This window comes from Stegodyphus dumicola, chromosome 2, assembly GCF_044657685.1.
Source record: "Stegodyphus dumicola isolate Sdum_Otavi_A_Nest chromosome 2, ASM4465768v1".
Classification (NCBI taxonomy): Eukaryota; Metazoa; Arthropoda; class Arachnida; order Araneae; family Eresidae; genus Stegodyphus; species Stegodyphus dumicola.
Window position 1 is genome coordinate 63,549,361 of NC_140769.1, and position 16,601 is coordinate 63,565,961.

The following is a 16,601-nucleotide window of genomic DNA, read 5'->3' on the forward strand; positions in this document are numbered from 1 at the left end:
ATATTGCCTCGCATTTATGTAAAGGTGCTGAGTAACGACGAATTGATTGACTTCTTATGACAACATCTAGAACAGCCTGAATATTGTCTGGTGCACGAACGGTTTGCATACAACCTGAAGGTTATTTTTTTTTCATTACCGAACCAGTTTCCTCAAAATTACATGTCCACGTTTTAACTGCATGCACTGATGGAATACAATCATAGCGTCCTGAATTAAAATGACGGCGGAATTCTCTACGTGGCCCCTCCACACTGTCATTGTTTATGTACAACACTAATCGCGAAAGCAAGTTGCGCACCACTCCACGCATTCATTATAACTAAAATGCCAAGGTGTCGTTGACAGGCTGTCGTACGTTATTCAATGCTACCAAACGCTCACTGTTGCCGACGCAACTTTCAAAATTATCCGTTTATTTGAATCATCCTGTATTTATGAAAAAGGAGCCATTGTGGCTATAGGAAAAAAATATCAAATTTTACTTGCGTATCAAAAACTTTCCGTCCAACTTTCTAGCCATTAACCGCTTTATATCCAGTTCGAGTTCTTCTCATGCAAGTTGCAGCAAGTCTAAAATTGTGGTTTCGACTTTAATCTAGAACTGGTACCAGCATAACAAATATCCTTAACATTTCCCCACATAAAAGCATAGTGTAAAAGCATTGAGTGTAATATCAAATCATTTTGGAATGCTGGGGCGCTGGTGCGCTAATGCTTCGACTCATTTGTAGCAGTTAGTTGCGTTTAGGTAAGTTTAAACGGCACATTGAACTAAAAACACTTTTACAAATCTACGAAGAACTCTCTTATGAATATAATAACGGCAAATAATAATTAATATTAAATACATAGAAACAAATTACTTGGAATTTAAGGTATCTTCTTAGCGGCAAGAGTCTTCCTAGTCGAGAGTCCTGGCGCACTTGCTATGTCTGGAACAGTTTGCAGGCTGAATTAGTCGCGCCCTTTTCGGTTGCATTTTACGTCCTCTGATTTGTAATAGTTGAAGACGACATCGGATGAGAAATAAGACCACTGACCGGTAAGTTCCTTGAATTAGAGAGGCCTTAATGACAATCACAGTGAAAATCGCTAAAATCCCCTGATCTGTCGTTAAGTTATGACTCTTAAGCCTCGTGACCGAACGAGTTATTGTTCCTGCAATATCCTCGTAACAGCTCAGAGAATGCGGCTTGTTAAGAGACTGCAGATATGAATTCCATATCTTTGTGTCGTCCGCCACCAAGTCAAATTATTGGTCGGTGATGATACCTAAAATTACTTTAATCTTAACAATGTCAAAAGTATTCATGGATGCTAATATACATGGAGGCAAAATGCGTGTAATAATATATGCATGCCTTTATAAAGCCAAAGACAACTTCATTACAACAATTTATCGTATAGAAAATGAGAAGTAAAACAATTATGTTGTTCTACTATTTTTTACATTTTTCCGTTACAGATATGTGTAGAGATTCATTTATTTTTACTAATAGTTCATTTTTAGTTAAAGGAAATTTCCTTTGATTCTCCATTTCACCCACGCTTTCCTGCCAGAATGTTATCAGTTAGCGCGTGTTTACTCAAATTAGGGAGAAAGAAGTGCTATTTAAGTTTCGGAAGGTGTGTTTAGAGCGTGTTATGCCTGTTTGAAGACCACATTGTTACTTTGAGCCACATAATCAAATATGATTATGGCGTTGAGTGCTTCTAGCCATTAGGCCTCTTCCAGCCGTTTCTATCAGCCAGATCTTGCCTGACAGTTTAAATTTTCCTGTGAACCATTAGGCAACTTTAATTACATTTTATTTTAAATTCAGCATTACTTGTTGAAGTTAAGCCATGAGTGTTGGCTTATGAAAACCCAAGTGGGGCCGTTTGTGCAACTATATAAAATTAAATAAAGGGCCATTTACACGCTTCCTTCTGACCTTATATGCTGTCACAAGACCTGAGGATAATTCCTCTATACTCTTCCTAGAGCTATTAGTTTATGTTACCAAAGAATACGAGACTCAATAGATGAAATAATTTCTCAATAAATACCACCTCCTGAACGTAAAAAATGCTCTTTATTTTCTAAAACTAGCTTTTGTTTACAAGTATTGACAAAATTTCGAAATCATCCTCTTTTCTTGTTAGAGTAATTAATAACTGTTCGCCTATGAAATCCTCTTGCACAGGAAAACGCAGCACACAATACTTAAATTCCGATGAATGTTGAACAAAATACTATAAATGTTGAAAGGTTTGAAGCTGCCTGCGTATTTCAGCTTCTTGTTTACAGCTTGCGCCATATCATTCCTATATATTCCAACAGAAATCGGCTGACCATAACCACAAATTATTTCTCTTTGCATCTTTCTTCTATTGCACCTATTTTCGGATAAAAAATTCTCCCTGTTCATTTCTCACATTACCACAATTGTCAAGAAAGCAGTTCAAATGAGAATGATGACATTAGTCTTCAACAATATTTGGGACCAATCTTTCTACCAGTGTCGCAAGATTTTCCCCGATTTATTTTTAAATACTATTTATTCACCATCACTGCGTTTCTGCTCACACTGATTACACGTTACAAATTACGCGTGTGAAGCCCAATAAAGATAAATTCTTTTTATTTTATCCAAAATTAGGTATGGAAATTTGAAGGTTAGTGTGCAAACGACGGATCATCTTTCTGTAATGCTTTCAAAAAAAATTTTATCAAATCGAGATTTGATATAAAGTGGAAGCTAAACCTTGTTTAGATTTACAAGAGGCTGTAAAGTAACATCGTTCATATCAGACGTGAAAGATACTAGTGGAGAACAGTCTTTCATTTCGCAATGTAAATCCCTGGCCCTATTACCATACGAAATAACAGTATTTTGTACAACGCTCTAAACCCACCAAAATTGCGATAAGTTTAAAATTACAGAACATTTGCTCGAAATCTATTATATTCTAGCTACAGGAAAATTTATTTCGCGTTCTCGTATGTTTCTTTAATGAGACTCTGTATCTTTTGAATGATTTTTTATTTAAGAACTTTTATCTATTTAACATGAATATTATTAAATGATTTTGTTAAGCAAAATGACTTTCAATTGAAAAACACGCAGAAAAAAATTTTTGCCAGCAATTTGATTTAACTTAAATTTTAGAAGGAAAATTTAATATCTAAAATATTTTCTTCTTTTGAAGTTTTCAATGCTTTTATCCCATTTTTAGTGCATTAATTAGAAGGTTCTTAATAACTTTACGAATCAATTAATTAATTTTGGATGAAAAAATTAATATCTATTCATGTGCAAGAACTTCGAAAAAGATACGATTTCAATTACATTTTCACTTCCAATAATTTCCCTTTTCAATATTTAGTAAAATCCGTCCTTATTTCTATCACGTATATAATTATAAACAAGCAGTAAAAATATTAAATAATTGAATGCATAATTCAGAAGTCAAACAACAAAAATCAGCGTTATATTTACAAAATTTTCACAGTTTAACGTTATTTTTGTTGTTTGACTTCTGAATTAGTATTTATTCGGCGTGTTATTATGTCTTAATTAATTGAATGCATATCTGTATGAGTTTTAGCATTTTAAGTAAAAGTACGTATTTATCGGAAAACATACTCGAAAAAACTATGAAAACGCAGTTTAAAGAAAGTAAACTCTCTAAATGGCCATTAAATTATAACTCGTTTCTTAAATATTTTCCGTGTATAGAATTTTAATATATATACATAAAATAAAACCAATTACTGTTCAGTTGATGACCATACATTACAAACTTTTATTTGAAACGTTATCAGAGCCGGAATATTGCAAGAAAAGTCCTAAAATGCATAATTTTAAAACATGTATAGTTAATGTTAACAATTTTAATTTGTCAATTCATTCATTTTTTCAAAAAGTAAAATTTGAAATTTGAACATATATAAAACTTTTTTTTTAAAGTCCTAACAGCATGCGTGAATTTTCTTTTCTTTTCGACCTTTTTTCCTCGTATATAAATTGCATTTTCAATTAATTTAGGAGAATTTTAATTAATTAAAGATTTTAATGTTTCTTCCAATACGATTTGCAATAATGCTACAGGTATTTGATCACTTCCATTATGCCACGTCTTTCCCTTCATATCTATCACACATAATTTCTGTTTCTAAAGAAGCATAAGAAAATTGACAGAACAAACATAGAAATACTTTTACTCAGCCGAGTAAGAAAAGAAAAAAAAAATCTTGCACGTCTTGAATAACGCTGAAAAGCGTTTACTCTCAAGACTTCTTCAAATAATTCAAGCAAAGCATATTGCCAATGAGTCGAAAGCTTGCGAAGAGCAAACACAGAATTCTATCAGTTTGTTTATTCAGATGCAGACTTCTTTGCAGCTTTTGGCAAATATCTCGTAACTTAACCTAAAATTCATTTACTATATAAACAACTCTTGCACGTATTTATTGAGAACTACATTCATGCCCGAAAGTTTAGTAACGAAAAGGAATAAGTGGATAAAAATATGTATTTTAATTCATTGAGATTCTGCATATATTGAGTTACAATTAATTGATGAAGGCCAAGAAAATTAAAAATAATTATGAAGTAAACAAAATTAACGGATATGACGGCAAATGAATTTGTTATTGGAGGTTAGTAATACATAACATTATGATCTCAGTTTGAAACACATACTAGACGACGTCAGTTAGTGGCAAGAATAGTCAGTAAGTTACTGACTATTTTTGGCACTAACCGACGAAGTCAAATTAGTGAAGAATTAGTCACAATTAGTCAAGAATAGTCAGTTAGTTCAAAACACATACCAGTTAGTTTACATACGTCAGTTAGTCTTCATTTGGGGCATTTGTGACATCTATGTCCATTCACGGAACCGCTATGTTCTTAGCTCGCAGAAGTTACGTGAAGGTCATGGAGTGAAATTAAACATCTAAGCAATTTCCATACATGTTCGACGGAATTTCAGTCTCGTGACCTCGACAGCCGTTCCATACAAAGTAGTGTTTGCAATTCTAGCACACACTTTGTGAACTGGCACGTTATCAATCTTTAAAATGATATCAAGAATCATGGCCGCAAGAAATGAGCCAATTTACTGAGAAAGAATGTAATTTCTGTATCGAACATCCCTGGCGGCAACCATTGATCATAATACCGCCATTGATGTTCTGGAGATAAATGTGTCTGCATCAGAAATCGTTGTCTAAGCCATCAAACCGTCGTCTCGCTATGAGTGGAGTTTGCAAACGTTGAACGCCGTTTCCATTAGAGAGGTTATAAGCGCTTAGTGAATGGTGGTTCGCCTGCCAGCGATGGAATTAACTCTTTGATTGATTAATCTCTGTGATGCGGCTCAGAATGACAGACACTTGCAGCTAGATCATGTTATTCTACTTCAGTCTATGTCTTACGAAAGCTTTGGGGTCACATGGTGAAAGAAGAGCAATTAGAGGATCTAGTGAAAAAAAGGCAAAAAAAAACGGTCGGCTTCAAAGAAACAATACATTTCTATATAGTATTTTTTATGAATATCAGAAATATCGACATTATAACGAGAAATCTACGTATTGAAAAAGGTAGCAGTCAGTTGGATGTAATTAAAAAACCTCTATAAGGCTACTTATTCACACATAGCAGTTATCAATATTAAGATATTCAAATATTAAAAAGAAGTGTGACTCATGTTCACAAATTAGCAAAATTTTGCTGACGGTTATTTTGCAATCCTATTTCTGCACACTTTTAAAAGGGGAGTTGATCATCTTAAACTGATATGGCAATGGGATAAGGCATTAATTAGCATGTTTCGACTGGTTGAGCCGATAGGCCAAGCGGTAAAGTCACTGAACACTTGTAGTTCTGTCCGAGGTTCGAATCCCGCGAACGGGCTGGCTGCATGGGCGTATTCGTGGTTTTTCCCCGTGTGTAACGTGTATACGAGCCGGTTTGCCTTAGAAAAGCCTCCACGACGGCATTCTTCCCATTAGGCAGATAGCCCTCGAGGCTTTGCCATAATCACACACACACTCACTGTTATTTTCACATTTCATAACAAGGATAAAAACTTTTCAGAAGTCGAATTTAAATAACTCAAGCATATCAATCAATAAAAGGGCACCTGGTGGGAGTAAATGCAAATAAATTCCGAGCATGGCCATGATTTAGAGACGCACCTCTCTAACACAGAGTTACCTCATTACATAATCATGCAGAGCATACAGTCCGCATTAATGGAAATGAGGCTTTAGTGGTCTGATACTGACTTTCGCACATTCTTTAGATCAGTGTGTTTCCCAAACTTTTATAATCATTGAACACTTTTTAAGTTCTAAAATTTTTAAGGAACACTAGAGTAAACTTGAGTTTTTAGTTATAATAAATGAAACTATAGTTATATAAATTGCAAAGAAATAAATATTGATTCCCATTTTTATATCTAATATATAAAATTCTCGTGTCACAGTGTTTGTAACAATACTCCTCCGAAACGGCTTGACCCATTTTTATGAAATTTTATATGTATATTCGGTAGGTCTGAGAATCGGTCGTAATCTATTTTTCATACCTCTAAGTGATAAGGGTGGTCCAACCCCCCAATTTTTTTTGGACAAAATTTTGTATTTTTATTTTTTTTATGATGTGTCATTAAAAAATACATACAACACTAAATTTTCACCCTTCTACCACCAAACCCTATTTCTTAATAGCGATATTAGTAATTTAATAATTTTTAACCCTGGTCGGTAACTGATCAATTATCACTTGATCAGTTATCCCCGCCAGGCGTCTATCGGTGTCACTTCTCACCCAGTAAATGGCACGGAGTAATAATGAGACCGAAGCCGCTCTCTTGTCTCTCTCACACAATAAACCTTCTCTCACCCCCTGCACAGTTTTCGGCTATTATTATTGTTTGTGCATCTATCGTAGTAGTGACGTTTACAATTATCATTTTACTATCTCAGTGTAACTCTCACTTTAATTATATTCTCAAGTAAATTTATTATTAATTTGCAGGACTATAATTATTTATTCCTATTTCATTAATAATTAATAAAATTATTAATTTTGAGTGTAGTTCTCACGTTTAGTTAATTAAGCGATTCCATATAACCTCAAAAGTACTCAATACGTGTCACGAGCTCCTGCCAACAACGGCTATTTTGTTACACGTATAAATTATTCTTATACGTTTATTAGTTTTTAATCATTATTAAACGACACTATAATAAAAATATTAGTGCGTGCAAAATTTTGTGAGAATCATTTTAAAAGAGAAATATTGTGAAAACCAAATACAGTATATATCAAAGAAAAAATGCATTATTACTAAATTGCTTAATGTTTTTCATCATTAAGTAATTTAGTTTGTTCTATTTATACGTGTTTTGTACAGTGAACAATGCCAACAAGACGCAAAGGGACTAATTTGGGCCGTCAAACAAGTAGAGCTGCAGACATGTGAGAAAGAAGAACCCAAAAAACAGAAGAACAAATCCAGCAAGATAATACTGATGTGCGTGTGAGCATGGCGCAATTGCGTCAAGCAGAATCAGAAGATGCACGAGCTGAACGAATACATTACAGAATCAGAAGATGCACGAGTGAAATGAACAGAGAAGATTAGACATGTTTAAGCACACCGGGAGTTTCTTTGATTGTAGCAGCTGCACAGGCGAGTCTTGCCACGAGATCCATTTCAGAGACAACAGAGTCGTGATACGTGATGCTTTTGATGGCTCACCACAAAATGAAATCAAGGCTCGATAAATCCGGTTAGCGTGGGGGCCTGGGAACCGGTCCACCACGCCCAATCCATCGATGCGGGAATGATCTGTTCAAATACCTACGATCAGCCAGTCCAAAATCAGCAGGCACCGTATCATGTTGGAACCACATGTTGCGCCTCACGTTTGGTGAAACATAGCCAAGCAAGCCAAGTAAAACCTGCTCCAGAAAGATCAGATAATTCGCGGCATTCAACCTGGATGGTGAAAGATATGGACCAACTTAGCAGTCGCCGACCAAACCCGCCCACGCATTAACTTTGAAGTGTTGTTGTGCCGCGTGGTGCCGCACATCGTGGGGGTTTCTTGAGAGCACAAATGTTGATTGTAGTTATTGAATACCCCATCCCTATTGAATGTGGCTTCATCCGTGAACAACAGATAAGCTGGGAAATCAACATCAGGAGCACTTTCTTGCAGAAACTACAGTGCAAAATGCACACGTTCAGGATGGCCATCAGCGAGCAGTAACTGAACTCTTTTGGAGACGAAAGGCGTGGAAAGACTCGGCGTTCAAGACACGCTGGACACTAGTACGAGACATTCTTATTGAGAGGCAATGGCACATATGCTTGTCTTGGATTACTCTCCACCGTAAACACCACGGATTTTCCTTAACGACCGAGCGAGTCGATTGTGGCCTGCCCTCACTTGTCCTGCCACTTTTTAATGACCCGTAGTCGCACAAATTTTGATGCAGACGTGCAGCAAACTGCAGTGTGGTTGATGTTTGTGGGAGAAGCGTTCTCGATAAATGCATGCAGCGGCTCGTCCATTGCTTTCAGCTATTCCATACACAAAGTGCATGTCTGCAAGCTCTCCGTTCATATAGTTCTTCGTATGACGCCTACCGCTCGAATGAGGCAATTCTCACTTCCCTGTACAGCACCCCTTGGCGGCGTACAGTGACGTTTCACTGTACTGTGCAATTCTTAATCTTTATGATGTGCCCTACCTTCCCCAGATGTTTGTCGCAACATTTAAGGCAAGGTATTGTTTAATCTCAGAAATTGACATTTTTGTCACTTTTCATTGGTTTGGCTTAAGTCATGTAATTTTGGCCTTTTTTTCCAATTCAGTTTTGTGTGTTAGAATTGTTTTAAAAGATCTATAATGATGTAAGGGATAATTCAGTAACTGAAATATTCTTTGTGAGGAACTCGTATAAAACTTAATTTTATTTTTCTAAAGAATATCTCGTGACCAGAGCTTTTTACTCTGACTGTCTACGTTATTTAATTCATTTTTTAAAGTGAAACAATGAAACGCTGACCACATTCAAACAAAATTTGGTCCTGTGAATGACCTTTATGTTAATGAAACATTATCCGTTTCGAACTTACTGTTTCACTGTCGACGTTAAGAATGGTACCCATGTACAAAGATGGTGTTACATTATATAGTCCTAGGATCCAAAACTGTCCAAAATATCCAATAGCTAGAGCCCAGAAAGGTATTGATAACATTATAGATTTGACAGGAACCTTCTTAATCTGAAGCAGAAAAAAATAGCATTACTTATTTCATCCATAGTTATTATTTTTAAGTTCATTATTTTAAATTATAATTATTATAACTTTTAATTATAGTAGATTATTTTAAAATAAGCTTTTTTTTTTAATCTCGAGATTTAAAACTATCTTATTCAGTGCAGATATTTTTTATTATATGATGTAATAAAAATGCTATATATTACATACATGAGTCAATTAAAAAATCATACACAAGCATTAAAATGCAATTATGTTGTGGATTGCTGAAAAATTAAACTTAAAATGAAAAATTCAAAAATAGAAATAATAAAAATGTGTCTATTTTCCTTTATCCTTAAATCAGATTTCAGTTCCACAAATTTAGGGTAAAACTTTAGTTCAAATTCCCCCTTTTTAAACCTTTAGTGTCTGATAACGTTAAATGCCTATATATAAATATGCATTTAAAGAAAGTATTTAAATATTTGTGTTCGGACGTTGAAATAAATCAGTGGATGCAAGTCTTTTCAAGCTATTTGGATAATCTGAAGTTCCGGAGCACGCTAAGCCTAAGCTGCGAGTTTGTTTATGCCTGTTATTTTCTTATTGTTTGAGAAATGGTGTTTAGTGGAATTTCACGCTGTATGAGGTTAATTGAATATTTTATTAATATTGCTTAAGACTTCACATATATCTTGAACTTATTTTAAGTATTTTCTTCCATTCTTAATGTTTTTAAGAATCAACTCTATTTGCATATAGCCTATCTATAAAATTGGTGTGCATTGAATTTTAATGTGGCGTAAATTAAATTGAACACATATTTAATATTGCTTACGTATTTTCACACTTATATTTAACTTGTTTCATGTACTGTTTATGACTTTTGAGGTTTTTGACAATTCCCTGATTTGCATGAAGCTTATTTAAAAATTCTGTGTGTTTTGAATTTTAACACCGTGTATGATTACTTAAACATCTGCTTTATATTACTTATGAGCTTTCATACTTATAATTGACTCAATATGGTATTTTTGAACTGTTTTTATATTTTTTTAGATTTCGTGCGAGTCAAGATTTAACTTATTTACTATCGAACAGTATTTTGCACCTTGGTCTTATCGTTTGGCCTGTTGACTATTATTAATATTTTGCGCAGAATTCTATATTTATGAAAAGGAATTCATGTTATATAGTCTTTGTGAATCTGTGAATATTGTTTTAATTTAGACTATGAACATTTTTTTTATCTGCATACTTAAATAATGAGTGCTTAAATTTTGCTTTTCGCGGTGAGAGGAGAATTGATTTGATATAATGAATTTTCTGTAAGAATTTTGAATATTAAAGGCCCATATATAGTGATTATTGATTTTGCTTTACTACTGAATAAAAGAGAGGGTGAAATTATGAAATTGGCTCAAAACTACGTAACGAATCGCGATTTAAGTGTTGAAGATATAAATGAGATATATGATACTGATATTGTAAAAATAATGAAATTGAGAAGAATTATCAAACAGTCAAAGATATTACAGTAAAGGAAGATAAAAGTGGAAAAGGAATGGAAAATATGAATGAAGTTGAAAATGATAATGATAGAAGGCTGCAGAATCCAGAAGTTGAAGAAACCATTAGATCCTTAAAAAGTATATAGGCCGTAACTAAAACCATGTATCAAGTAGTTGAAAGAATGAGGAAGACCAGAATCAGCAAAGAGATATCAGACAAAATTGTTGAGGGTCTGGACAAGATCGTTGAATTGGCCATGGAACAAAATCTTAGACTTATAGAGACAGATATTACTATGACTTATCAAGTTCGTATTGAAGATATTAAAGAGGAAGGGAGATATATTACGGATTCTCTTGATATTAAGAGAATAAGGAAAAACGTACTTAGGTCGAAAGGCGAAATTGTTAAAAAAAGATAATGATGATATAAATAGAGACGCAGAGTTCATTATTAAGGCAAAAACTCCTGATATTGATGTCTTTGATGAAATCTCAAGCTATATTAGGCCAACGGATCTTTGCATTAAAATGGTGGATTCCTTTCAAAAAAAGAATGGAAAATTTGTTGTTAGATTAAAAGATGTGTTGGAATCAAAGAAATTAGAAAGAGCTATTGAGAACAAATCATCGTTTAGCAGACTAGTAGAAATTCGGACAAGTAAGTTCATAAAACCAAAAATTATTATTTATAATGTTTCGCAGGAGGTTGAAAATGAAAACTTTTAGAAAGTTTGAAACAAGACTGCTCCTGTGATGGAGGATGTGTTAGATTTGTTTTTTATGCAGGTAAAAATGGAAAAGAGCTTACTTCTCATCGAGTCTTTCATGTAGACAAAATCTGTGAAGCCCAGATTTTGCAAAATGAGAGAGTTATGGTACCCTGCCAGATTGTTTGTTCAACCGAAGAGATGTACAAATTGCCTTCGTTTTGGTCATATTAAACGCAAAAATGAAACTGTTTGTAACACCTGTTCAGGTCCTCATTTAGCTAAAGACTGTAAAAGTAAATTTAAGAAATGTATTAATTTTAAAAATTTTAAATCAAGAAATAAAATGAATATAGATGATGGGCACGAAGCTATTTCTAAGGAATTTCCAGTTTTTACGAGAGAAATAAAATATATTACGGAACATATGAATTTATGAACTTGTAGGGTTTATATTTATTTTAACTAACATTTATTTTAAGTTTAAACTATCTTTCCTGTCAAGCCTTACTTTCCCTTGGAACTGCCAATGCCAGAGTATGTAAATTTTAGTAGAACGTGCAAGGATTCAAATTATCAGCGGAAGTATTCTGAGTTAAATAGAAAGGAAACGAGTTCAAGGTGTGCTGTTCTTACTTCACGAGCGCGGAGGTAGTTAGCCAGAAATTGAAAAACCCCGCGTTTCGGCCTGTGTGCTTGCCTGGAAGTATTGTTAATCGTTCAACGTGATCTTCAAGTTTGCTGAATTAGCAGCGGTATTGTAAAACGCGGTGAGGTTAGTTACTTTTAGAGAGCCTCGTAGTTAGAGTCTTGTCTTTAGTTTCTTTTCAGGTTATTATTTTTATTTGACCGCCGAGTTGGCGCAGTTTGTGAGCGTCAAGAGCACGCACTTGTAATTTATTACGTTGAATAAAAAGGGACTTAAACCCTTAACAAGACTCTGTCTTTTATCCAGTTTTCACAGTCACCTCTTGGTTGCGTGCAAGTTGGAGGCGCGCAACGCTACAAACTTATGAGTTTTTAACTATGGGTCCTGATATGTTAGTTTTACTGATTTAATATCTCACCGCAGTATGCATACTTGAGTTTCGCCGTACAAATTCTACTGCGTATTTGTTTCTGCTTTAACTTTTCCTGGTTTAATTAATTTTAATTTATATTGGTTTTAAGAGAGATTTTACCATTACATGATTTTTAAATTAAATTAAACTTTTAGAATTTTTATTGGATACAGATTTTATTGTACCTTATTTAATGTGGATTTTAAGCATTAATTTTAATCACTGTCAAGCAGCTGCCATACAGCTGTCTGCGATTGATGAAATTTTGACCAAGACCCCAGACGTTAGTTTGATTCAACAAACATACTGCATATAGTAATAGAAATTGGAGAGTTGTTCATCAAAATGGTGGGAGAATTGCCATTACTGTCGTTAATCCGGATATTGATTTTACTGCGGATTATTCTTTAGATGTTATCACCTCTATAACAATTAATACTGCTAAAGGTTTATATGGAGTTGTGTGTGTTTATTTTCCCCAGCAGAAGATATAAATTTATATCTCTTTAAATTGGATGATATTTTAAATTTATATACAAAATTTTTAATTTTTGGAGATCTTAATGCAAAACATTTTACTTGTGGAGCTGCATCGGTTGATGTGATAGGAGTTTTGGTGCATGACTTTATTTTCTATAGAAATGTTTCATTATTCAATAATTTTGATTCTGCCCCCACTTTTTTATCTACAGAGTTAGATATACTGACTTGTTGATTGGCTCTTCAAATATAAGTATTCCAGATTATAATTTTATTATTTCAGATGCATTCACTCTCAGTGACCACAAATATTTGATATCAGATGCGGATGGAAATGTATATAGAGAAACTAGTTCCTGTACTATTGTAAGGATCTTAAGTTTTACTAACGTTTATTTTATTTTAAATCTTTACTATCACTTCTTATTTTCTACTTCCGGCCAGAATTATAAGCGTGAAGGAGTTTATGCAAAGTTGTCTGGCGAACGCCAAGTATTTAAGTGTGGCCTTTTTGCCAAGCAGAAGAGAGGAAGCCGTGAGTTCGAAGCAGGCCGCTTACCTTAGAAGTTACGCAGTTGCTACTTTGCCTTCCAGGCCAGAGGTTTTAATCCTCTTGATAAATTAAACGTATTGTAGTGTTCACAGTCTCTGTGCTACATACGCTTTCTGTTATTATAAGGCCAATCTTATTCTAAAGTTAAATTAGAGTTTAGTTTTATTTTGATATCTTTTAAGTTATGACCCGAGTGGAGGGTCATTGTATTCCGAAGTACGGAAGTCATTGTATATAAAGAAAAAATAAAGGGTTTTGTATACCCTTCGTCTGTATCCTGTCTACTTACTACAATTAGTGAACATAGCTTTAGTAAGCTCTCTGTTCTAGTCAGGTCATTGTATGTTTCCGAAGAAGGTAAGAAGAAACATTGAACCTGATAGTGGCGCCCGACGAAGAATAACCATGGCCGAGTTTCAAGAAGAACCTGTGCTGCCTGCAGAAACAGCTCAGAATCCAGAAATGCCAGCTGCCGCCCTGGAAGGATTTGGGTATATTGTCCAGACCATGCGCGCTTCGATGAAACCAGAAGCAACGTTTAATGGAAACTCACAGGTAACCAGTTTTTTGGAAAAATTGGATGACCACTTCATGCTCTACCCCGTGCACGAGTTTCAAAAAGTTACCTTAGCTACCAGCGCTTTGAGGGGCCAAGCGCTTAACTGGTTCAAATGTATCGGCAGAAGTCTCTTGGGTCAAGCAGGAAGTCCCACCTATACCTACGAAAATTTCAAGACTGCCCTACTAAAAGCCTTCCCTGTTGTAAGGGATCGTGCGAAATTAGAAACAGAACTTTTCAGTATATATCAACAAAGAATGGAAAACATGTCGAGTTTTATTTTAAGAAAAATTCACGTTTTCAAGCTCTTGTATGGAAACTGTCCGGATCCTGAAATAATTCAAGTGATTTTGCCGAGGTTACTACCCCAAGTGCAAGACTTTATTGAATTGAGAAATCCGACTACACTGGAAAAATTATTTGAGCTAGCAGTCCAGTTTGAAAGTAGAAGAACGGCGGACGTCGAAAGAAGACGCCAATATCAACAGCGAAACCAATTTGGTACGCCAAGACTACAGCAAACTCAAGCACATGGCTACGGAGAAAAAGCGAATCAGTGGGCAAGGAAACCCGAGCATTCAAAAACAGCCGGCGAACGTCGACAGTTCAATAGTAACCCAGGAAAAAAGTCTCAAGGCCAGTGGAGAAAGAAGGAAAGCACCGAAAGGGAAAATAATTTAAACTAAAACGGATTTCTGCTGACGAGAGGGTGCAGAAATTCGAAGGCCACGAAAACCCCTCTTCCTACAAGTTAAATACAGTAATGGTGAAAAATTTAACTTTTCCGAAGATTGAAGTCTTGGTAAATAATATCCCGGCCACCGCACTCCTGGATACCGGCGCGCAGTGTTCCTGTGTGGCAGAAGTCTTTTTTAGAAAGTATTTTCGCAAATACCGCATATATAATGCGGATAATACAACAGTATTAGCGGCGCAAGGAGAACAATGTAAGTGCGTAGGTAAAGTACCTTTGTACATCCGTATCAAGGACGAACAAGTAAAGGTGATGTTTTTTATAGTAAAGAATTTGCAAGCACACTTAATACTAGGAATAGACTTTCTTTCAGACGCACAAGCTACACTGGATTTTAATGAAGCGTCTCTTAAGCTGACGATGAAACCAGTGCGTGTAGAAAAGGTTGAACCGCCAAGGTTAAATCTCGACCACCTGCCTAATGACGAGCAAGATAGAATCCGACAAGTGGTAAGTGAATTTGCTTCCTTATTTAGTGATATTCCAGGATTTACCCAGGTTACTAACCATAGTATTGACACCGGAGATGCATTGCCGGTTCGTCAAAAACCATACCGGTATGATAAGAATAAGGAAAAAATTATAGAATGGCATATTACCGATATGCTACGTAAAAAGATCGTAACGCCTATCTCAAGTAGTTATGCTAGTCCGGTGGTTTTATGTAAGAAAAATAATGATTATCCTTTGGAGCATCCAAAAAGGTGGAGATTCGCTATTGATTACCGTAAATTAAATTCCATAACGAAATATCCGGTATATCCGTTACCGATTATAGAAGAAATTTTAAGGAACATAAAATCAACCAAATTTATGACAACTTTAGACTTAACGAATGGTTATTTTCAAATAGGCATCAGGCCTGAGGACGTGCCTAAGACTGCTTTTATAACCAAGTCTGGCACTTATGCATTTTTGCGAATGCCGTTTGGCCTTTCAGGCGCCCCAGCAACATTTCAGCGATGCATGGACATTGTGTTAAGACCTGTTCTCGGAAAGTCCACATTTATCTATTTAGACGATATCATTATTACTAGTGATAATCTAGACCAACATGTACAGGATTTAAGACAGGTGTTTTCTTTATTAAATGAGGCCGGTCTAAAAGTTAATGTCGAAAAATGCAAATTTGCAGCCCCTGAATTAAAATATTTAGGTTACAAAATATCGCAAAAAGGGATCGAGACAGATGAATCAAAAATAATCGCTGTACAAAAGTATCCGACTCCAAACACGGCAAAGAAGCTCTCTTCTTTTCTAGGACTTTGTTCATATTATAGGTCCTTTATAAAAGATTTTGCGGCTATCGCTGAGCCATTGTTAAAATTAAAAAGGAAAAAGGCAAGATTCTCGTGGACGGCCGAAGCCAATAGTGCTTTCGAAAAATTAAAACAAGCATTAACGCAAGCCCCTGTGTTGAAATTTCCTGAAAAGGATGAAAATTTAGAAATTTCAGCGGATGCTTCGGATTATGCGGTAGGAGCGGTACTTTCGCAAAATCAGCAGCCAGTAGCATTTTTTAGCCGAACTTTAAATCAAACACAAAGAAACTATTCCGCGACCGAGAGAGAGGCACTTGCAGTTCTGTTAGCAGTGCAAAAGTTCCGAGTCTATTTTGGAAAGGCGCCGATAACAGTATATTCTGATCATGCGGCGGTAACTAGATTGTACTCTGGAAAAAATTTATCCCCAAGGTT

At 35.2% G+C, this 16,601-nt stretch overlaps 1 protein-coding gene across 11 annotated transcripts in view; it reads right to left on the reverse strand.

The window, feature by feature from the left end:
• Positions 1 to 16,601, reverse strand: part of LOC118206113 (putative inorganic phosphate cotransporter) — a 161,926-nt gene that overhangs the window by 19,901 nt on the left and 125,424 nt on the right. For 10 of the 11 annotated variants that reach the window (XM_085810718.1, XM_085810712.1, XM_085810710.1 and 7 more), the window contains one exon: positions 9,148 to 9,297. The exons of the other annotated variant lie outside the window; for it this stretch is intronic. In XM_085810718.1, coding sequence (XP_085666844.1) covers positions 9,148 to 9,297 — 150 coding nt within the window. The remainder of the gene's footprint in view (positions 1 to 9,147; positions 9,298 to 16,601) is intronic. 11 annotated transcript variants of the gene reach the window in all.